The sequence below is a fragment of the Neovison vison genome, chromosome 2, assembly GCF_020171115.1.
Source record: "Neovison vison isolate M4711 chromosome 2, ASM_NN_V1, whole genome shotgun sequence".
Taxonomy (NCBI): domain Eukaryota; kingdom Metazoa; phylum Chordata; class Mammalia; order Carnivora; family Mustelidae; genus Neogale; species Neogale vison.
Window position 1 is genome coordinate 220,832,214 of NC_058092.1, and position 20,017 is coordinate 220,852,230.

Here is a 20,017-nt window from a genome sequence, read left to right on the forward strand (position 1 = left end):
CACTTACAGGCTTTTAAACATGCGTTACTCAGGTTGTGGTCCCAACAGGAACAAAAAGTCAGTAGTTGTTCTGATAAGGTGAACTTTTATTTCATAGCTCCTAGGAGCCTTCATTCAATCCTAGCTAAAGGATGCAGAGATCAACCATGCAAAATTTGTCTCAGGACCGAAAATGGACAGACAGTATGTGTAGTAGGATTATATTATGGTCCGAAATGTGAATACATTTGGCTTTAAAATGCCAATTACTGATTGCTCCTCTCAGCAGCAAGGTTATTATATTCTGAAAGTACACAGACTTTCTTGAAGGTTCTGTGAGGGTATGTGTTCTCTAAGTTTTACATAATGAATGTTTTACAAAGAAATGTGCTTTCTCTCCTTTTAAAAAAAGTTTCCATTTCTAATAAGGGTCTTTCCAGACAAATGCCTATGAAGCCGCTTCTGAGCAGGATGGCTGGGTTGCTCAACTGCAGGGGGCAGTATTTAATGTGTCTTCTATGTAAATGGTTCCCCTGAAGGAAAATTCCAGTTGGCCTTGCAAGGTGACAATATTTAGATGGGTTTGTTGCAGAGACTTTTCCAACAGTGCAGAAGAGCCTTGTTTCCTGCGGCTTGTCCCCCACCCCACCCACCCCTTAGATGCAAGTAGGGGACCCAGGTTTTTATCTGGTCTGGGTTGAAAGAAAAAGATCTTACCATGGGTCAGGTAGTGTGCTAAGTGCAGATATGATTTAATCAACACAAGAAACTTATCAGAGTTTCATGGATGGGGAAATAGGCCAAGAGTGGTTAGGGAACTTGCCTGAAGCTTCAGGGAACAGCCTGTGAGCTTCAGAGCTGAATTTGAAGCCTTTCTCTGTGACACTCCCTAATGGGCTTCAGCTCTCCCTCTGACTCCCACTGTACCTCTCCCAAGCCTGGAAAGCATCCCTGTTGCCCCGCAGATCCTGACTAGGTGATAGCAGCAGTAAAAACAGCAATGTCAATAGGCAGGAGTCTTCAGAGCCAAAAGGCGGAATTCAGCTGGGGTGGGTGGTGGGGAGGGGGCCATGTCCCAAGCTGCCATTTCTGCTGCTCTGTCAAATAAAAGGGTGCCAGGTGCGGAGGCACCCTAGTGTGAGCTTTGCACAGCTGGACCAAGGCTGGGACGAGGAGTGTGGAGAGAGATGCTTACATCTCCTCCCCCTTCCTGGAAAATAACTTTGCATTTGAAGGGAGAAAGAAAGAGTGAGTAAATCTGTAACTGGGATTTGGTGGCCTGGGGATTTCATATGATCCGGTGAAGACACATGCCTGTTCCCGTCTGTGTGCAGGGGTGTGTGAATCGGGGGAAGGAAACTTCAGGATACATGTGATGGGGTTTTTTGGATTGGGTTTTTATTTAAAAAAAAAAAAAAAAAGTCCTAGCAGCTACTATTTAATGGGGACCCACTCACTACGTGCAAGGCATTGTGCTGGACCCTTTACGAGGTCTTATTTTTATGTGAAGAAAAAAATAGCTTACTAGTTTGTTTTTATGCAGGTCCACTTAGAGGCATCGAGTATTTTTTCCATTCGTGTTGAAATATAGCGCTCTACTCTGAGGTAAGATTTGGGGAGAGGCGGGGAAGGTGCGGGGACGGGCAGAGGGCGGTCCCTGCCTCGCTTGTCTCCACCTTTTATTTTGACCGGTCCGATGGCGACAGGCTCGCACTAGGACCCAGGCGCCAGAGCGCCTCCGTCTGTCCTGTAGGTTCATTCAATCTCCCATACACACAGACCCACTGCGAGACCGACACACACTCACACACACTCACACACACAACTGAACGCACCGAGGCTCGGGAAGTCAGGTCGCCTCCTAGCCTCAGCGCCTCCTCCGCTCCAGCCAGCCGGGTCTCCTCTGGGGACCGGAGCTCGGCCGGGCAGCGCAGCCCCAAAAGAGGACCAGCTCCGCGGACCCCGGTTCCTCCATGGGCAAACGCGGGCGGCCGCGCAAGGAAGCGCGCTGTGAAGGCGCGGGGCTGGCCCCCGCCGCGCCCCCCGCCGTGGCCGCGCCCCAGCCCCCGGCCCAGCCCGAGGAACCCGCGGGGGCCAAGCTCAGGTGCCCCTTCTCGGACATTTTCAACACCAGCGAGAACTCGATGGAGAAGCACATCAACACTTTTCTGCAGAACGTGCAGATTCTGCTCGAGGCCGCCAGCTACCTGGAGCAGATCGAGAAAGAAAACAAAAGTAAGTTTAGGGGCCCCGGCTCCGCCTCGGCGCCCGGCTCTTTCTTCCTCAACCACTTGGGCGACCCCTGTCGCCTGCTCGGCCCGCGCCCCCCTCCCCCCAACACACACATCCAGCCCTCGGCAGTAAAGCCGATGACACCGGAGAAAGGACACGCACGCACAAAGCTGCTAAAGATGTAACAAAGACGAGGGGGGGTGGGGGGGCCTGTTGGTGCGTCCGTCTGTCCGTCTCCCGGAGGCTGGGAGGACCGCGGGGAGCAAGCGGGGGAGTGTTGTTTGCTGACAACTGAGCCCAGAGCTCATCTCTTCGAGGTCGCCTTTCTTCCTTTTCCACCGCCCCCCCCCCCAGCCTTGTCGGGCAGACAAGTGTTGTTTTTCTGTCGCTCGTTTCTGGGTGGGGTGGGGATTAGAAGCCGAAAGTTGGAAATCGTAGGCAGAGCTCCGCGGTTCGAGAAAACACACACACACACACACTCACGCACACACATACACACAGAGACACACGACAACAATAACAACAACCACCACCACAACAACCAAACAGCCCTCCGCGGCGTGGGCTTGAGCTGGCTGACTCGGTTCTGCTTCTCCCTCCTGTCCACTGTGCTTTTTTCCTCCCCTCTCGCGGCAGGGTTCAGGCCATCACGTCCTCGGATACAGTCCCCCAGCACCTCGGTTGCCCTGGGGTGTCGCCGCCCCCCTCCCCCAAACAGGCCGGCTGGGCCAGGCAGCACCAGCAGCTCGCCCCGGACCCGCCGTCCTGCGCCCGGGAAACTTGGCGAGGGGGACACAGCTAAAAGGAAACTTTGGGATCTCGCAGGAAACAATAGTTGGGGAAGAAGGTGTGGGTTGTTGTGTGCGGTTTCTTTATTTTCCGCGAGACGACTTACGAGGGAGCGCGCCTGGCGAGGAAGGCAAGCGCCTGCCTTGTCGATTTCTGCCGTCCTCCCGCCCCCCCCCCACTCCTTCTCTTGGGTTCAGGTGGAGAGCAATGTTTGTTGGGGGGGGGGGGTGATGTGCTGGGAGCCCCACCCGGGCCTGGCCTCCTTTTTGTATTTGTTTGTTTCATTTTTGTCCCTGCCTGCTGGGTCCCCCAGTCTTCCCAGGCAGTCGACTCAGCGTCCTAACGGGGGCACGCGTGTGCGGCGTCTCCAGCACGGTGCTCACAAATAAGAGCTGGGGGAAGGGGTCGAGGCAGATAAACCCACGGACTGGAGAAAACCAGGCTGTTTAATCTGTCCCAACAAGTAGGAAGATCAATGAGACGAGAAAGAGAGAGAGAGAAAATGGTCCGATTGCAACGTGTCAGATCTTGCAACCCCCCCCCCCAAACACAACAACAACAGTCATCAAACACAAAAACACCTCAGCTGACCAACACCCCAGGCCTCCAGGGTGGAAGTAACCGTGTGTTGCCGGCGCAATTGTGCAGTGGCTGAAGGCAAAAACAAGGACCTATGTTGGGAGACGGTTGTGTGTGTTCTTTTCTTTCTCTTCTCTCCTGTTTTCTCGGAGTGCCAGGGTTGCCAGAAAGGCGCATCGCTGGCTGCGTAGCCGACTCAGTTTGCAATTATTCATGGTGTGTGTGGGGGGGCATTCGTCAGGAGGGTAGTTTCTGAAAAGCCAGAGCTGGTGGGGAGCTGGGTGAAGACGTGGTTTTGTTTGGCGTGTTTGCTTTTGTTGGAGGGGGGAGGGGCGCGATTTCTTTAGCTACCCCTCACCCCTGTCCGGGGTTCTCCGGAGTCTGTCCCATGGTGCCGACTCTGGCGGGGGGTGCACCCAAAGAGGGCACCTTGGCAATGTGTGGCAAACCTGGTCCTCCCCCCCACCCTCAGCATGGTGTACTAGGGAGGCTGCTGGAGCTTCCACCGCGTCCCGCCCCCCCCCGCACCCGCAGACAATCAGAGACCTCCGCCCCCCCCCTTGCCGCCTCCCCCGCGGCGTCCCTCGCCGCCCTGGCCGCCGCCACCTCCGAGTTTACCCCGTGCCGGGGCTCCGGCGTGGCCACCAGTCACGTAAGCAGAGGGCCGGGCGCGCCGGGCCGGGCTACCCCGCACGGGGCGGGCCAGCGGCAGCCGAGCCGGGCTCCTGTGGCGGAGGAAGCCAGGGGGCTTCCTCCCGGTCCCTCTCCCGAGCGTCAGCGCTGCAAGCCCCGCAGCCCCCCGAGAGGGGTTCTGGAACCTCAGCGCCCCAAAGTCAACTTCGTGTGCGTAATCAGCCCCTCGGCCCCACTGCCCCCCCTCCGGCCGGCTCCCCGCGGGAGTATTTTTAGCTCTCTTGCTTCTATTTGCCGCCGCTGTTTGGCTCTGCATGACGTGATGCCAACGGCCCCCAGATTTCCCCGAGAGCTTGGGGCGCTGCGCCTTGCCGGGCTTGGCTGCGGGGGCCCAGCTCCAGGCCCTCGCCCCCTCCCCAACAGCTCTCGCTGGCGAGGGTGACCTCCAGCAAACTACGGGCGACCATCGCCGGGTCCTCTATTATGCCCTTTGCAAAGAGAAGCGGCCCACGGGAGGCTGCTTTATCCTCCCCACTTTCGTACCCCCCCAACCCCTCCCGCTGGGTCTGGGTTTCCTGGTATGGAAAACGGCGGGCCCTACATCTGCCTCATTTTATTGGGGGCGCTTCTTCGCGCTGGCGCCGCTCGCCGTTGTTTTCTGCTCGCTGCACACAATGCCCGCGCGTCACGGCGGTCCGCGTGTGCACAGCAATAACGCGAGTTGGGGGGCGGGTCGTGCGTGCGCCGGGCTCGGGCACTGCGGGTCGCTCCGCGCGCGCGGGGCTTGTTTTGCTTCAGAGCCCCGCTTTCCGAAACGCTGACATCATTCAGTCGTTGGGGGAGGGAGGGGGATCTGGGCGTTCCGATAGGACTCCAGCATTTCTCAGGTCCCTGGTTTTTGGAAAGAAGCAGGGATCCTAGTTGTTTAATTATTATTATGATGGGAGGGGGGCTCAAGCTTTGTTTGTTGGGCAAGTTTTTTTTTTTTTTTTTTTTTTTTTGCTTTTTTGCTTTTTAGGTCACTACTGCAAAGGGCATTGCTGGCCGGCTCAGGTGCACAACCTCCCCGCCTTCATTTCTGCCAGTTCCCCTGTAATCACTTGATCTCAGTTTCTCCGCCTCCTCCTCCTCCCCCTCCCAGCTAGAGACACATGGTTTCCACATGGAGACAAACTTCTTTCCTCTGACTGGACTTGACCTAGCTGCGTTGTTCAGCCTATCGCCAGCTTCAGCTTTCTCTGACGTCACGCGTTGCTGAGGCCAGAGACTGGTGGGTGGAGCCCTGAGAACGGGGGTCAGCCTTGATTCTCCATTTCGGGTTCTGTGAGACCTTCCCGAAATGCACCAGTAGACCCTGGTCACGAGATCACACGTTTCGTTTTTACTGTTGTTTGCAAAGTACTTACTTGGCAGGAGCTTGCCTTATTTTCCATTGTTGCCAGAACTGCTTTTCATTGCCTCTTTGAGGTTTCCGTAGTAGGAGTGCTCACCAAGCTGTGGCCACAGTGTTGAATTATTCCCAGTAGATATGGTGCGTCTCCTCAGGGGAGGGTATTCAAATTAAGTCACCCACTACTGACCGGCTGCTCTGTGCAAGGCAAGGATTCCCAAGGATGTGTGGGTACATTTTCCTGCCATTCCAACTGATGTGACTCCTTAAGGATCTCAGATTAAAGGACTTCAGAAATATTAATCATGGAGACTAGGACCAGTTATCACAAAACCAGAAGTTTTACGTAAGTCACCTCTGGCTTGGTCTTCTATAACTATTTGGGGTCCAGTGAATGGGGCGGGGGCGGGTGGCCGCCTAGGACTGACTGATCGTTAGAAAAATATTTACTTCCTGTTTTGGAGAAGATTAAAACTGAAAGGGAAAAAGAACCAGACTCACAGAAAAGCTGCTCAGTGGACAAGCAGAAGCTGCTGCTAACAGGTGACATCCAGAGGATAGTAATGGGCTGCTCAGTCAGTGTCTGGGCAAGGTTGCTTTGGGGGGGCAATGCTTAAGACAGAGAAGAATGATTACATGGGAGTAGAGGTCATGGATTACTGTCTGGGGTGGATTATCTGGGTTTGAGGGTGAGATGCTTTCCTAGGGGCATGGACAGGCCAAGGAGCAGCCTCTTCCTCCTGATGGAGGAAACTGCTGCTTTGTGGTGTCATTTGGCTCCTCCCTGCCTTCCTGATCTCCTCTGCTCCTGTCCAGCAGGTCCACCTGCAAGCACGTTTCTCGGTCATGACTCTCTGCTTGACTCAGACTCTTCCCTCTGTCAGAATGGCTTCATTCTCTTACTCCTCTAGGGTTATCTGTATCTTACTCATCCTTCAAGACCTAGGTCAGCTCCCACCTCCTCTGACAGCCTCCTCTGGCTATTTCTTAATTCAGGGTAGTTGAGAGACTGAGAGCTTTACAGTGAACCCAGAGCAGGGCCCAGACTCCTCCTCCTTGCTGCTTACTGGCTTTGTGACTTCGGGTACAAGTTAACCAGCCTCTGAGGTTCCGTTTCTTTTTTGTAGATTGAGGATAACAATAGAACCAGCCTCACATCATTGCTGAACAACTAAACAAGGTGCTCCATTTAAACATTTAAAGTCCCTGGAATATAGTAAGTGCTCAATAAATAGCCTCTTCTCTGAGCTTTGATAATCAGTAACCATGCAATCTTCTACCCACTACCTGTGTATTAGCTTTATCTTCCCAGGGAGATGATTAGCATAAGGGAAAGATCACCTATAGCATTTCAGTGTATCCCACCATTGCATATAGCATTCCACTGGGCATACAGGAGACACTTAATATGCATTCTTTGGTTGGATTTGTCATTTACTGGCTATGGCACAGTGATCAGGTTTGAAGGCCAGGGGACACAGTAAAGACTTTCTGGGGGCTTGGAGAAGTGTTGGAAATTCTGATCTCTTCCAAGGAAAGAGGTTCTCCTGTAATCAACATAGGTTGCTCTTGGCCTTTAAAGACCAGGGGCTGCACAGAGATGGTAGGTTAGGGTTGTGTGAAAGTGCCCACTGTCATCCGCTGTGACCCAGAAAGTGAATAAGTTACTAGCTTAGAGAGCAGGGGACTAGGGCAGCCTTGCTAAAATTGAGGACTTTAATGGCAACTAATGTTCAAGCAGGTCACATTTCTACATAGCAGGCAACTTACAATTCATTCATTCATTCCACAAATATGTATTGAGCATGACTATGTGCATTCGCTTTTCCCTGACAACTCTGTGGGTTGATTTATGGTGGGGGTGGAGAGGGATATTTGTTTTTTGGGGGCTTTGTGAAAAGAACATTCTTAAGTCAGGTCTTTATTTTTGCTGCATCCTAAATTATGTTTCTCAGATTCAGTCCCCCCCCCCCCAGTTTTAAATATAATGTCTGTCCACTGGTAAATGCCAGAAGAAGACTTTGAGGATGTTGTTGTGGCTTTCAGAGCCCCAGAGCTCCTAGGGACTGGGCACACCACAGAGGGGACCCAAGGGACCCTTAGGAAATTGGAGAAGTTGAACTGAGCCATTCCTGGTGTGTGTGTAGGGGGGAAAGGAGGTCCCATCAGTTCCAAGACAAAACAATAGCTGCTCACTGACCCTCCATGGCTGATGGAAATACTCTCCCATTGACACACCCAGAAATGGGGGTTTTTATCTGAGGATGGCTGGGCAAGAGTTTGGAGGGAAAACTGAGGGAAATGAAGACGGTTGCATGTTGCAGCACCAATTAACTGTGTTGCATAATATAGGTACTGGCTACCATTTTTGAGCATGGACTATATACCAAGTATGGGGCTAAATGTGCATGATCTCCTCCAATCTTCACAACAACCCCATGATATGTGCAATTTTATTACCCCATTTTATGGAGGGGGTAACCAAGGTGCAGGGATGTTGAGTAACTTGCCCAAAGGTCATATGGTTTAGTAAGTTTTGAACCTAGGCTTCTGATTCCAGAATGAGCCTGCCGTCTTAAGCACTTATGCATGTACACATTTACCAGCCAAGGAATGAAGTCCAGAGACGTAAAATGACTTGCTCAAGGTCACCCAGCAACCCAAAGCAGAGCTGGTATTTGAAGCACTCTGTTGATTGTTCAAGGTCTTCCTGTACATACCCTGCTTAGAAAAGGCTTAGAAGTGAGGCCGAGGACAGAAGAGCCAACCAGAGAGGATTTTTTGTTTTGTTTTATTTTGTTTATTATTATTATTTTTTTTGTTGTTTTTCAAACTTGTTCAACTCTCCTGGCCCTAACTCAAGTTTAGGCTCCTAGGAAACACCACCCCCTCCTGCTGCCTTTCCCAAGTCTGTCCTCTGGGCATATCAGAGGACTTGGGCTGTTGCTATGGTACTGGGGCCAACAGCAGGTTCATCAAAAGCCGGGTCTTTTGCCTTTTAAAAAAAAAAAGCCTGGCCCTGCAGAAATGAATTGGCCACAAAGATTTGCATCTGTCATTGTGGCTTATTCTGTTGTAGATCCCCCCCTGCCTCCTTACCCCATCCCCTCCTCCCTACCACCACCACTTTCTATAAATACAGTTGGATAAATATTGATTTAAACTGGGTTTCTGGAGGAGAAGCACATGGCTGCCCTGGCCTGGTCTTTGCTTAGATACCACCAGTATGCCAGGCCTGACCCACCTAACCCCCCGACAGCTCTGGCTTCCAAATGACCCGTTTGGGGAAGGTGAGTTGTGGTTTTGTGGCTTTTGAGTTGAGAGAGAGAGAGAGAAGGAGAGAGACAGAGGAGAAAAAGGAGTAAAAAAGCAACAACCCAGCAAGAAATAGGAATCTTCTTGTGGAATGAAGAAAGCAGTTTTCAGCAGGCAGGAATCAGGGGTGGGAGGCACATACTGCAGTCTGGCCTGCTGAACCATTCTCTTGCCTTTCCCATTCTTCCTTCCACTCCATGTCGGGGTTTGTTTTTATTATTATTTTTTTTATTTTTTTAAAAGATGGGGCGCCTGGGTGGCTCAGTGGGTTAGGCCGCTGCCTTTGGCTCGGGTTATGGTCTCAGGGTCCTGGGATCGAGTCCCGCATCGGGCTCTCTGCTCAGCAGGGAGCCTGCTTCCCTTCCTCTCTCTCTCTGCCTGCCTCTCCATCTACTTGTGATTTCTCTCTGTCAAATAAATAAATAAAATCTTAAAAAAAAAAGATTTTGTTTATTTATTTGACAGATGGAGATCACAAGTAGGCAGAGAGGCAGGCAGAGAGAGAGAGGGAAGCAGGCTCCCTGCTGAGCAGAGAGCCCGATGTGGGGCTCGATCCCAGGACCCTGATATCATGACCTGAGCTGAAGGCAGAGGCTTAACCCACTGAGCCACCCATGCGCCCCTGGGGTTTGTTTTTTAAAGGAGGCAGGTGGTAAGATAGAGTGTCAGGGCTAGAAGGAACCCCAGCGGTCACAGCATCCATCACCCTCACTGTAGAGATGGGAAGGTGAGGCCCAGAGAGGGACAGTGGCTTTCCCAAGTTGACACAGCAGAGGCAGAACCAGACTCTTCTGGGCCTTTTGCCTGGTGGTGAGACTGTATTACAAGCAGAGCCCCAAACGGGGCTTTTGTTTTACAGGTCAGGTGCTTATAAAGTCAGCAGTTCTCAAACCTGGTTTACTGATCCTAGGGTGTGTCCAGTTATTGCAAAGGTCATTGCAACATTCTCAATAGTCTTTCAAAATGAAGCTCATTTGAATTTGCCATTTAGAAAAAAATATTTTCTTTTACATGGCTGCTGGAGGAAGCAGGACGAGCCCAAAGGCAGTGACAGTGACAGGATGGCTACCCAAGCCTTATCTGAGGAGGAGAAATAAAAGTCTTCCCAAAGGGGCCTCCTCTGGGAATGGTGGGTGGAGCTCTCGGCTCACACTGGAGAGAGGCTTCCATTCCAGAGGGACCAACACCTGCTCTCTGGCTCTTCTGCTACTAAGGGGAAGTAATTGTCCCTGATATCATTGTCCCTGAGTGGCCTGGCTGGAGGTGTGAAAGCTGTCAACAGCTGACTTGATCTCTCTGGCCAAAGATAATGGGAATTTACCACCACCCTCCAGAGCTTGCAGCTTCTTCTTTGCTTCCTCATCTTGGCCTGAGTTGGGTTAGGCCACTTGCTTGTGAAACATTTTGAAAGTTCAGGTGACCCTTGCTTTGAGCAATAAATCTCCAGGAAATATACGTAAATAGGAACCCTTTAAAAAAAAAAAGAAAAAAAAGAACTTAGATTGGAGAACCTCTCTTTAATTAAAAGGCCCTTGCGGCAAATCGTTTTACAATCTGTGGAACTAGGTTGCTTATCAAGAATTCTCCCTACATTTGTTCTGTGAATTTCTTCATTCATTCATTCATTCATTCAACTAATATTTAAAGAGCACATACTACTGCTTTATGTCAGGCACTGCTGTGCTAGTCCAGCCCTCATGCGTGGAGTGTATACTCTATTCCAGTGCTAGGTTTTAGAAATTCACTTGTCTTAAAGTGAACCCCAACAATGTAGCATTGCATCTGACTTGGACTTTGTGTCTTTGGTTCTAGCCATCATTGCAGATGGGACAAAAATTTATCTTAGGTTTCCTTAAAGGAATAGTCCCTCTCCCCTCCCTGCAGCCCCTACCCTCACCCTGTGTTTAAAATCTTTTGTGTTTAGTCTTTGTCTTTGTACTTTTTACAGATCTGACTTTTTTTTTCCCCCTGCCTGAGCTTAGGAAACTAAGTACCCTGTAAGCAGCCTTGTAAATAAACACATTCCACTCTCAGTTCTTTACAGATTGGGGCATCTGTACTTGGAGGTTTGTCCATAACTAGTGTTCCTACCAAGCCCACTCTCCCATATAACAAACATGCCCTTGGCCACATACCTCTTATATCCAACTCCAGCATCTGCTAAGGAAATTTAAACACTGCAAAATTAGAAAGATAAACATAGTGTCCTGGGGGAGATTGGGAAATTCAAACTAAAGCCAATAAAAAGGGATTTGGATTACCTATTGTTTGAGATATTTTACTCTTGTGTCTTTATGGCCATTAGCAGGAATACTTGAATAAAGATGATTTGGGACAATTTTGATACTGTTGTATTAAAATGGAGGGCATGCCCAGGGCTGCTCTGTTTGTGGCCGTGGGTGGCAGGTGGGAGCTGGGGTGGCCTCTGTTTTTCTTTCTGCAGGGGCCCAGAGCTACCCTATGGCATCCCTGTGTTAATCTCCCTCTTCCTCCACCACACCCAACCTCCCATACCATATTTCTTGGCTCCAAAGACTCTGAGTGCCTTGCATGCAACTTTCTTTCATTCTTTCTACCAGCTATAAAATTTAGCTCAATTCAACAGATAATTACTAAAACCTGCCAGGAGCCAAGCCCTGTGCTTGGTGCTTTCAAAGGGCAGACAATATGGTCTCCAGTTCCAGCTCATATTCCAGCACAAATGATAGACAAATAGAGACCAATAAATAATTCTTGCCTGTCTCCTAGGAGTTTGATAACCTGTCCCCAAGGGGACTGCTGACAAGTGCAATGTTGTCTCTGTTTTCCAAAGGCATAGCGATAATAACCCCTTTTACTGAGCAGTTACTATGTACCAGCACAATGCTAAGTGCTCTGTATTAAACCCTCACAACCATCCAAAAGGAGGGTGCTAGAATTATCCTGATTTGGAAATGAGGAAAGCCTCAGCCTTGGCAAGGCTAAGTTTCCCAAAGCCACATGCTAACACAGAGTGGAGCTGAGGCTCAAACCTAGGTTTTTCTTTCTTTTTTTTTTCCTTAGGAGAAGCTGGGCCTCAAGGGGCAAGAGGCAAGAGATGGAATCTGGAATGTTTGAAGTCCAAGCTGAGGGTTCCCCTTGGGGAATGCCTCCCTGGAGTGAGTTCCTTTACTTCCCACTCCTCCCAGGGCAGAGAGAAGGCCGCTGAAACCTTCCAGGGCTCCTTGGGTACTGACACTAAAGTCAGATTAAGGCCCGTTTTCTGAAGGGCAATAGTCCTAGGGTGTCGCTCCTTGCATGTGCAGTACCGCCTTGCCCAGCACCCCCTGGGGAACTCACCCAACCAGTAGAGCTCCTGTGGCTCTGCACACTAGGGTGTCAGGGGTGTGAATCCACACCCTATCAGGCTGTACTAGGTTTGCTGAAGGTGTTCGAGCTTGTAGGGCAACTGGTCTGGCCCTGCTTGGAGCCAAGGGCTTCTGCCAGAGAAGCTGGGGTGGGCGGGGGCGGGGGAGAAGCACGTGTGAGTGGCAGAGATGAGCTGTAGACCCTGGCTGCCACTGTGACCGTGTGGGCCAGCTGGTTCCGGTCAAGCGGCAAAGGTCCAGCCTCTTCTTCTCCTCAGTGGAGATCGAGGAAACAAGAGTGATCTTCAATATAACTGGGCTCATGTCGCGGACTTGTTTCAAACCTGTCAGTAGTTTCTTTCCTATCTCACCCTTACTGTTGAGAGCGAGTGTAGTCTCCTAAGATGGGCAGCCTTGGCCTCTGCTGGGAGCTTGCTGGAAAGGGGACTCCCAGGTTCCGCCTCAGACCTGCTGAATCTGAATCTGTATTTCACCACGATTTCCAGGTGGTTTGTGTCCTCGTTCAAGTTTGAGAAAGCCGGCCTAGACAGCCCTTGTGATTGCCCTGGTCTTTCTGTCCACCCGAAGCCATCCTGCATTTAGTATTTATCCTTTATCCTACGTATCACGATTTACCCTGAGTTTGCTTGCTTGTCATCAGTGTGCCGGGCTCGAATACAAGCACCGTGAAGTGAGCCCCGGGTCCGCTGACTGGTTTCATTCATGATTCTATCTTCGGCATCTAGCTTAGTGCCCAACACAGAACAGATGCTTAAGGAATAACTATTGAATGAAGGATGAGTTCTCTCTCTTTAACCTTCTGACCTAGTGTTTCTCAACAGGGGAGCTACTGGTGAGACAGTTGTTCTTATGCGGATTAGTCAAGAATACTGCAGGATGTAACATCCTCGGTTCCTACTCACTAAATGACAGCAGACCCTCAGTCATTGTAACACTCAAGAAAGACTCTCCTACTTATGTCCAAAGCCTCCCAGGGGATGGTATTACCCTTGGTTGAGACCATTGCCCTAAACAGTTTTGTTTGGTTGGTCTGTTTAAACATACCTTGATGTATGCTGTGGGGTTCCAGACTTAGAAAATCTAAGTTTGAATCTGGTCATTACCTGTGTGACCTTGGGCACATCTCTTAACCTTTCTGGACCTCATCTGCAAAACAGGGAGTCTCAGAGGTGTGCAGAGGAGCCCATGAGCTGACTGTAGGAGCAGCACTGTGTACGTAGTTGGCTGTCATGGCATGGAAGCTGGTATACAAAGGGAGGCATATTGTTCCAAGCTTTCTGGGGAATCCCAGAATCCTAGAATCAGAATGCTGCGGCTGGGAGAGATGGCAAGATCACGCTCATCCTTAAGCAGGCAAGGAAGGGCCTGGTGTTTTTATCCTAAATGGTGCATCTCAGGCAGAGAACTCAGCCCTAAGGCAGCAGGCTGGGTGTGTGACTTAACAGTGTCCAGGGCCTGGCAGGGCCTAAGAGTGACCGCCACAAGTTTCTGCTGCCTGGAAGGGAGCGGTGATGCCAGTGGATGGGGGCAGGGCGGCTCTAGCCAGGCTCCTGGCGGGGGAGGGAGGGTTACCCAGGACTGTGGCAAGAATGTGGGGTATCCTCTTACCAGCAGGGAAGGCCTCTGGCAGTCTTTTTTTTTTTTTAAGGTTTTAAAATCAAGTTGCATCTACCTTTGAAAGTAGAGATCATTGGATCCAAAGCCTGATACATGCAACAAAAGATATGAATAGTATATTCTTGCTTTTGAATATAGATGCAAACATTCTAAGGAAAATACTAATTCATGGAAGGAGCAGTGTTTCAAAAGAATAACATACCGTGGCTGAGTGGGCTCTATGCCAGGGATGGCTGAAAGTCACGAAATCTACCAGTATAAATGATTATAACCACAAATTAAAGGAGAAAAATAAGGGACTAGAGCAACAAATGATGAAATGTCATTTGAAAAAAGTAGTCAGGACGCATTCCCGATGAAGGAAACCATTTCCATACAAGAAAGATTATTGAGGTTAGGCCCATGGCTTGTGGTCATCACCAGCAAGGGAGTTGATTCCAAGGCCACCCTTTCCTTAGAGAAGAATGAACCTTAAGCCGAAAACAAAAGCAGGCGTTTGGGATGTAACCTGATATTTAAAGGTTTTGGGGCTCACGAATTTAAAAAATCAGAAAACTTATTCTAATTAATGAATTGATTTATATGTCACAAATCAACCAGAAAAAGACTTAGGGAGATGGGTAGAGAGCACAGGACGGGAGTCTGTGGGCCTGAATCCTAATCCTTGCTTCGTGGCTTTGATAGACAGCAGCTATGTGGCCTTTTGGTCAGTTCTGATATCTCTCTGGCCCTCAGTTTTCTCATCTGAAAAATGGAAAATGGAGACTGGATTGAGAAAGAAGCTTAATGATGTAAACGTCTATGAAATAAACCATGAAATGTTATGGGGGGGCATTAACTTGGCACATCCCTAGCAAAGTCCTTTTCCAAAATCCGGAAGATCGGTTTAGTTGCACCCCCAAGTGGGATGGGTGTTCCGGGGCAGCAGGTATCTTAGATGTGCCTATGAACAGAGTCCTGCAATGCAGATTTCTTCTTGGATCCAAGTTAATGCAAAAAAGAAGCGAAAGGACATTCGAGAAGTTAACACATCCATTATAATCACCGAAATAGGCTGCTGTAATAAGGGCCATTTAATGAAATTGTAAGAAGCCCTTTTCTAAGGGGGAAGAGATAGGCCAGGATGGAAGTCAAGTGCAGCTGTTTGAGCCTCTGCCAGTGGCCTGATCTCACCAGAAAACTGAAGTTAAAAAACAACAAACTTCCAGATTCAGCAATCTCAGATGAACACTGCCTCCCCCTGCCGTTTGCTCCCGCCCCCACGTCCTTTCTCTCCGCTCCCCAGCTCAGGCACCTGGGTGGCTCGGTGCTTTTCCGAGTGGTGGGGATGTCAGCCCGCAGCCCTGGCGACTGGAGCCCTGGGAGGCGGCAGCTACCTCTCGGGTTTAGCATTACGTCATCCTTTCTAGACCCAAATTTATCTCGGCTGCACGCAGATCCGCAGCTCTGAGCTGCTGCTGACTTGAGGAGAGCTTACGCATGAAGTTAGGCAAGGCTGACTCACTGGGCAGAAGGAAAGGTTTTCTGCTGCTCTTCACGTTTTTGGGCCCTGAGGGGGAAGGAGGCTGTGTTGTCATTTTGGGGTGGAGGATGGAAAAAGACGTATAACTGTTAAGGCTCTCATTTAGGAGCTCAGGACTCACCCTTCCTCCATCTTCAGCCTTCATTGCTTGAAACCCCCCCCCCCATCCTTACAGATAATGGCAGAAAACAGTGCCCTGCACACCAAGCGTTTTGCACTTTCAGGGAAGTTCTCTTAAGCACCAGGCGTTACCAGAGCAGTGACTTTGGACTTGTAACTTAACCTGACGGTCCCTTCCCCTCTTTCCACCTCTCCTGTCTGCAGAAAAGATGTAATACAGACCAGTTTCCATTGTTCATGAATCTGCAATAAGTCTTTTGGAAATCTGCATGGAGTAAACTGACAGAAAGGACCCCGAAGAATGGAGAGCTTTGCCTGCTTGCTCCAGGAGGCAGCGCATCCCCATCTGGGCTGTGTTTGTTAGAGGCCTGGGGGATTCAGGGGGACTTTTCCCATTTTCAAATAAGGCTCCCTTGAGAGAGATACTTTAGGGAGAGGACAGGACCAGAGATTGTGGGTAAGATTCCAGCTTCTTTGGTTCTTCTCTCAGTTTCCCCATCTGCGTTTGTAGGACAAACTGGATTCATTTGAATAAAAGAAAGGCCACAGCTGCCTCTGGGTTCCTCCAGGCTGGGACTGGAGCTGAGGGATGGGTTATGAAGAGTATTCCTTTGCTGAGGCTAGAGCCCCAAGCTTTGTGCTGTGGGAGGCCATTGTGGCCAATGCCAAAGCAAGAATTCTAGGAGTCAGCCAGAGCAGGGAGAAGGAAATGGCACCTTCAGTTGCTATTGGAAAAGAATGACTTCCTGTATATAAATCTGCCCTTAACACTGCCCACTGCCCTCCATCACCATTACCTCTGCTATTCTTCAACATAGGCAGGTGGGCCTTTTGGGTGACTCTCACCCTACTTTCCATTTCCTCCTCTCCCTCTTGGTCGTTGCTCTAAAAGAAGGGTTGGTTAATTAATTCATCTGGAGGTCAGCTGTGAAAGGTCAGGCACGTGCCCTGAGCGTCAAGCTTTCTCTTAATAACCTGCTAGGGCATAAGATCTACAGATTTAAACCCATGTGTATTTTCAGTTGGTACTTTTTCTTTTTTTTTTTCTTTTTTGATTGCATGTCACATGGTTTATCTCCCACTGGGGAGACTTTTATTTGTCATGAACCTACCTCTTTTAAATTCCTGCAGTAGCACTTAGCAGTTTGGGATCTAAAGCTTAAGGAGTCTACAAGTAGTAGAAACTAACTTTCAACCTATTAATTTCTGCCCTTAACTAACAGGTCTTAGCAGATAGCTATTTTCTTTTAAATAATTCCTTTCTTCGCTTTGCCCCATAGGTCCCTTGTTGAGAGTAGTTGTTACCAGTATCCAATGGGAAACCCCAGATCTGAAGTGATCTATCCAACAACAGAAGTAAGGTCCCTATTTTAAAGTCTTTAAAAAAAAAAAATGACTCTCCTGTGAACAGCTGGGAACACCTCTCATTTTGGGTTTCCTTGCATTTGATGGGACATCTATTTGGTTCTTAAATGTGGTTCCAAATGTAATATTTAAAAGGCTGGCATAATTTTGCAGTTTTTGACTTCACTGGAAATTGAAAAGAAGAAGAAGAGTGAAATGAGAGAGAGAGAAGGCATTAAAATGCAGCATGGATCTCGTGACATTTTTCAGAGTAAGATTTTCATTCTGACATGTTATTTTCTGCAGTAGCCACTGGAATGACCATAGGGAAGGGGAAATTCTCCCCTCACCAAGAGCTTCCTGTTGTTTTGGATGTCCACCAGCAGGTTAAAATAATCAGGGTGGGAAAAAGTTATGGATGTTTATACAATTCCCAGCTTGCTCCTAGAGCATTCAGCAGTTATGACCCTCTTGCCCTTCCTCTCCCTAGACCAGTGGTTCTCAACTGGGAGTGACTTTGTGCCCCGGGAGACATTTGGCAGCGTTTGGAGACGTTTTTGGTTGGTAGTGTGCTACTGGCATCTAGAGGCCAGGAATGCTGCTGGGCATCCCACAAAGCACAAGTCCGCCTCCCCCCCCTGCCCCACACGCATTATTTGCCTGAAATGTCAATAATGTAGAAGTTGAGAAACTCTGGTCTACACTTGAGGGCTTGTTAGATTGAGGACTTGAAAACAGAACGGCAGAGAAGATAGCCGTTGGCAATCCTTTAATGTGGTCCCTGCTCTCTTTAGCCACTGCTTTCAGTTCCCTCTCTGTGGGGGAGAACAAGAGAGGAAACAATTGCCATAGCTTCCATTAACTGAGTGGCATGTACTAAATGCTGGAATTTTTTCATTTAATCTTCACAATAAGCCCGCTTGCCCATAGACTCCTTGAGAGTAGGATCTATGTCTGTTTCTCTCATTACTGTACACATTATGTCCAGTACAGTGCTTGACACATGGCAGACCCTCAATGTTCGGATAAATGGAGTAACTATATCTATTTTATACATGAGGAAATGAGGCTTGGAGAGTCCAGACAGGTAGTATAAGTAGAAGAGTCAGGATTTGAACTGAACCCTTTGTGACTTCAGCACTAAGTCACTTACCCACTTAATTATGTCCTTCACTTGCAATAGTGGAAAGGATTTTTAGTCTCTCAAGTCACTAGTGAGGGCCTGAGGCAAAATAAGTTTTTAAACATACAATTAAAAAAAAACAAACCAAAAACACCACCATGAAAAACCGAACTACCTTTATGTGGAAACCACTGTGGAAGAAGGGCCTCATGGCAACTTTCTCTGGTACTGGAGGGATCATCCTCTGTTTTTGAACAGTGATCTTAGCTTTTCAAATGCTTATGTGTGCACCAGCTGAACAGCACATTTTGTGATGGGGAAACTGAGGCATGTAAGTTACATAGAAAATTTGCAGTAGTAGATAGAGGACTAGAACATGGCATTTCAGATAAAGAATGCTCCAGGTCCTGGGCACCCGTCGGAAGTCGCTGGGAAAAGAGCTTTCTGGAAACTGGCTCAAATTCTTCCTTCCCAGAAGTAAAGCCCAGAAAACTTCGTCTTTACACTCTGGAGACAGAAGTCGAATGGGACTACATTTCCCAGCTGCCATTGCGGAATTCGGCAAGGCGCAGGCCCACTGAAGTGGTGTGTGTACTACCACTCCCGATGTGCAGTGGGAGGGGGGGGGGACTACATTTCCCAGGAGGCAGAGGAAGGGGCGGGGCGGGGGCGGGCCTCGGTGCTGCGCCCGCCCCTCCCCCGTGCTCGCGCGGAGAGGTAAACAAACCGCGCGCGGGCTGCGGGCGGCGGCGGCGGCAGCGGCGGGCGCGGCGGGGGCGACAAGGGCGGCGGAGAGCGCGCCGAGCCGTGGCCGGGCTGGCCCGCCCGCCCGCCGCACATGTCCCCGGGCGGCACCGGCCTGTATCCGCCTGCGGCGCCTCCTGTCGGCCGGGGAAGGGAGCGCGTAGAGGTCCCGGTCGCCACCAGCGGTGCCCATGGAGAGGGTGCGGATGATCAACGTGCAGCGCCTGCTTGAGGCGGCCGAGTTTTTGGAGCGCCGGGACCGAGGTAACGGCTGGGCGCCTCCGCCTCCGCCACCACCTGAGCCCGCGCACCACTTCTCCACGCGGGGAGTGCGGTGTGGCGTGTGAGGGGAGGGAGGGTGCGTGTGTATTGGAAGGGGATGTGAGAAGGGGTGCGCGCGTGAGAACGGGGGTGCGTGCGTGAGCAGGGGAGGCAGGGGTGCGTGCGCGAAGGGTGCGTGTGTAAGAGGTGCGTGCATGAGCAGTGTGTGTGAGGGGAGGTTCGCGTGCAAGCAGGGGTGTGTGAGGGGAGGGAGGGTGCGTGTGTGAGGAGCGGTGCGCGTGCGACAGGTGCGTGCGTGATGAGGGGTGCGCGTGTGCGGGGAGGCGGGGGTGTGTGTGAGGAAGGGAGCGTGTGTGAGGGGGTGCGTGGTAAGGGTGTGAGGAGGGGTGTGCGCGTGAGGGGAGAGAGGGCGGGGAGGGGTGCGGGAGGTGGTGGGAACCCGGAGCCTGCGAGGGGAGGGGTGCGGGAGAGGCTGCGCTGGCCTGCTTGTGCCGGGAGGACTGGGGGACGAGGTAGGGGGGAGGGACGGGGATCTGGGGGCAGAGGGGAGGTGGGGAGGTGGGCAGAGCAGAGGGAGGGAGTGTGTTGAGAGTGGGCGCCAGCCCGAGGACTTGGGAGGTTGGAGGGAGGTAAGAGCCGAAGGAAGGGGGAGGCGGCGGCGCAGGTAGGGGTGGAGGAGGCGAGGCTGGGAGCCGAGGAGGGGAATGCCTGCTGAGGAGCCACTGGGGAGGAGGGTGCGCGCGTGTGGGGAGGAGACGTCTGAGAAACAGGTAGGAGGAGACGCGACCCTATTTAGGGACTGGGGCTGGAAAAGATGTAAAGAAACTGGGGAGTGAAGAGTGGGCACTCTGGAAATTATGGTGTCAAGGGAGAAAATGTCCTCTGAGACGAGGCAGTTGAATGGTTTGAAATACGTGAAAATGGTGCGCTTAGTGAGAGACCCAGAATGGGGAGAGTTAAAAGGGGATTTTGAGGCAGGTGAAGTAATTGAGGTGGATGGT

General features: G+C 50.6%; 1 protein-coding gene across 2 annotated transcripts in view; it reads left to right on the forward strand.

The window, feature by feature from the left end:
* Positions 1 to 1,786: 1,786 nt before the first annotated feature.
* MXI1 (MAX interactor 1, dimerization protein) overlaps positions 1,787 to 20,017 on the forward strand; it is an 83,628-nt gene continuing 65,397 nt past the window's right edge. Inside the window, exon 1 of one of the 2 annotated variants that reach the window (XM_044240484.1) lies at positions 1,787 to 2,214. In XM_044240484.1, the coding sequence (XP_044096419.1) occupies positions 1,953 to 2,214 (262 nt within the window). In that variant the 5' untranslated portion in view covers positions 1,787 to 1,952. Of the gene's footprint in view, positions 2,215 to 18,855; positions 18,999 to 20,017 lie in introns of those variants that run through there. The other variant, XM_044240485.1, reaches the window with a different exon arrangement.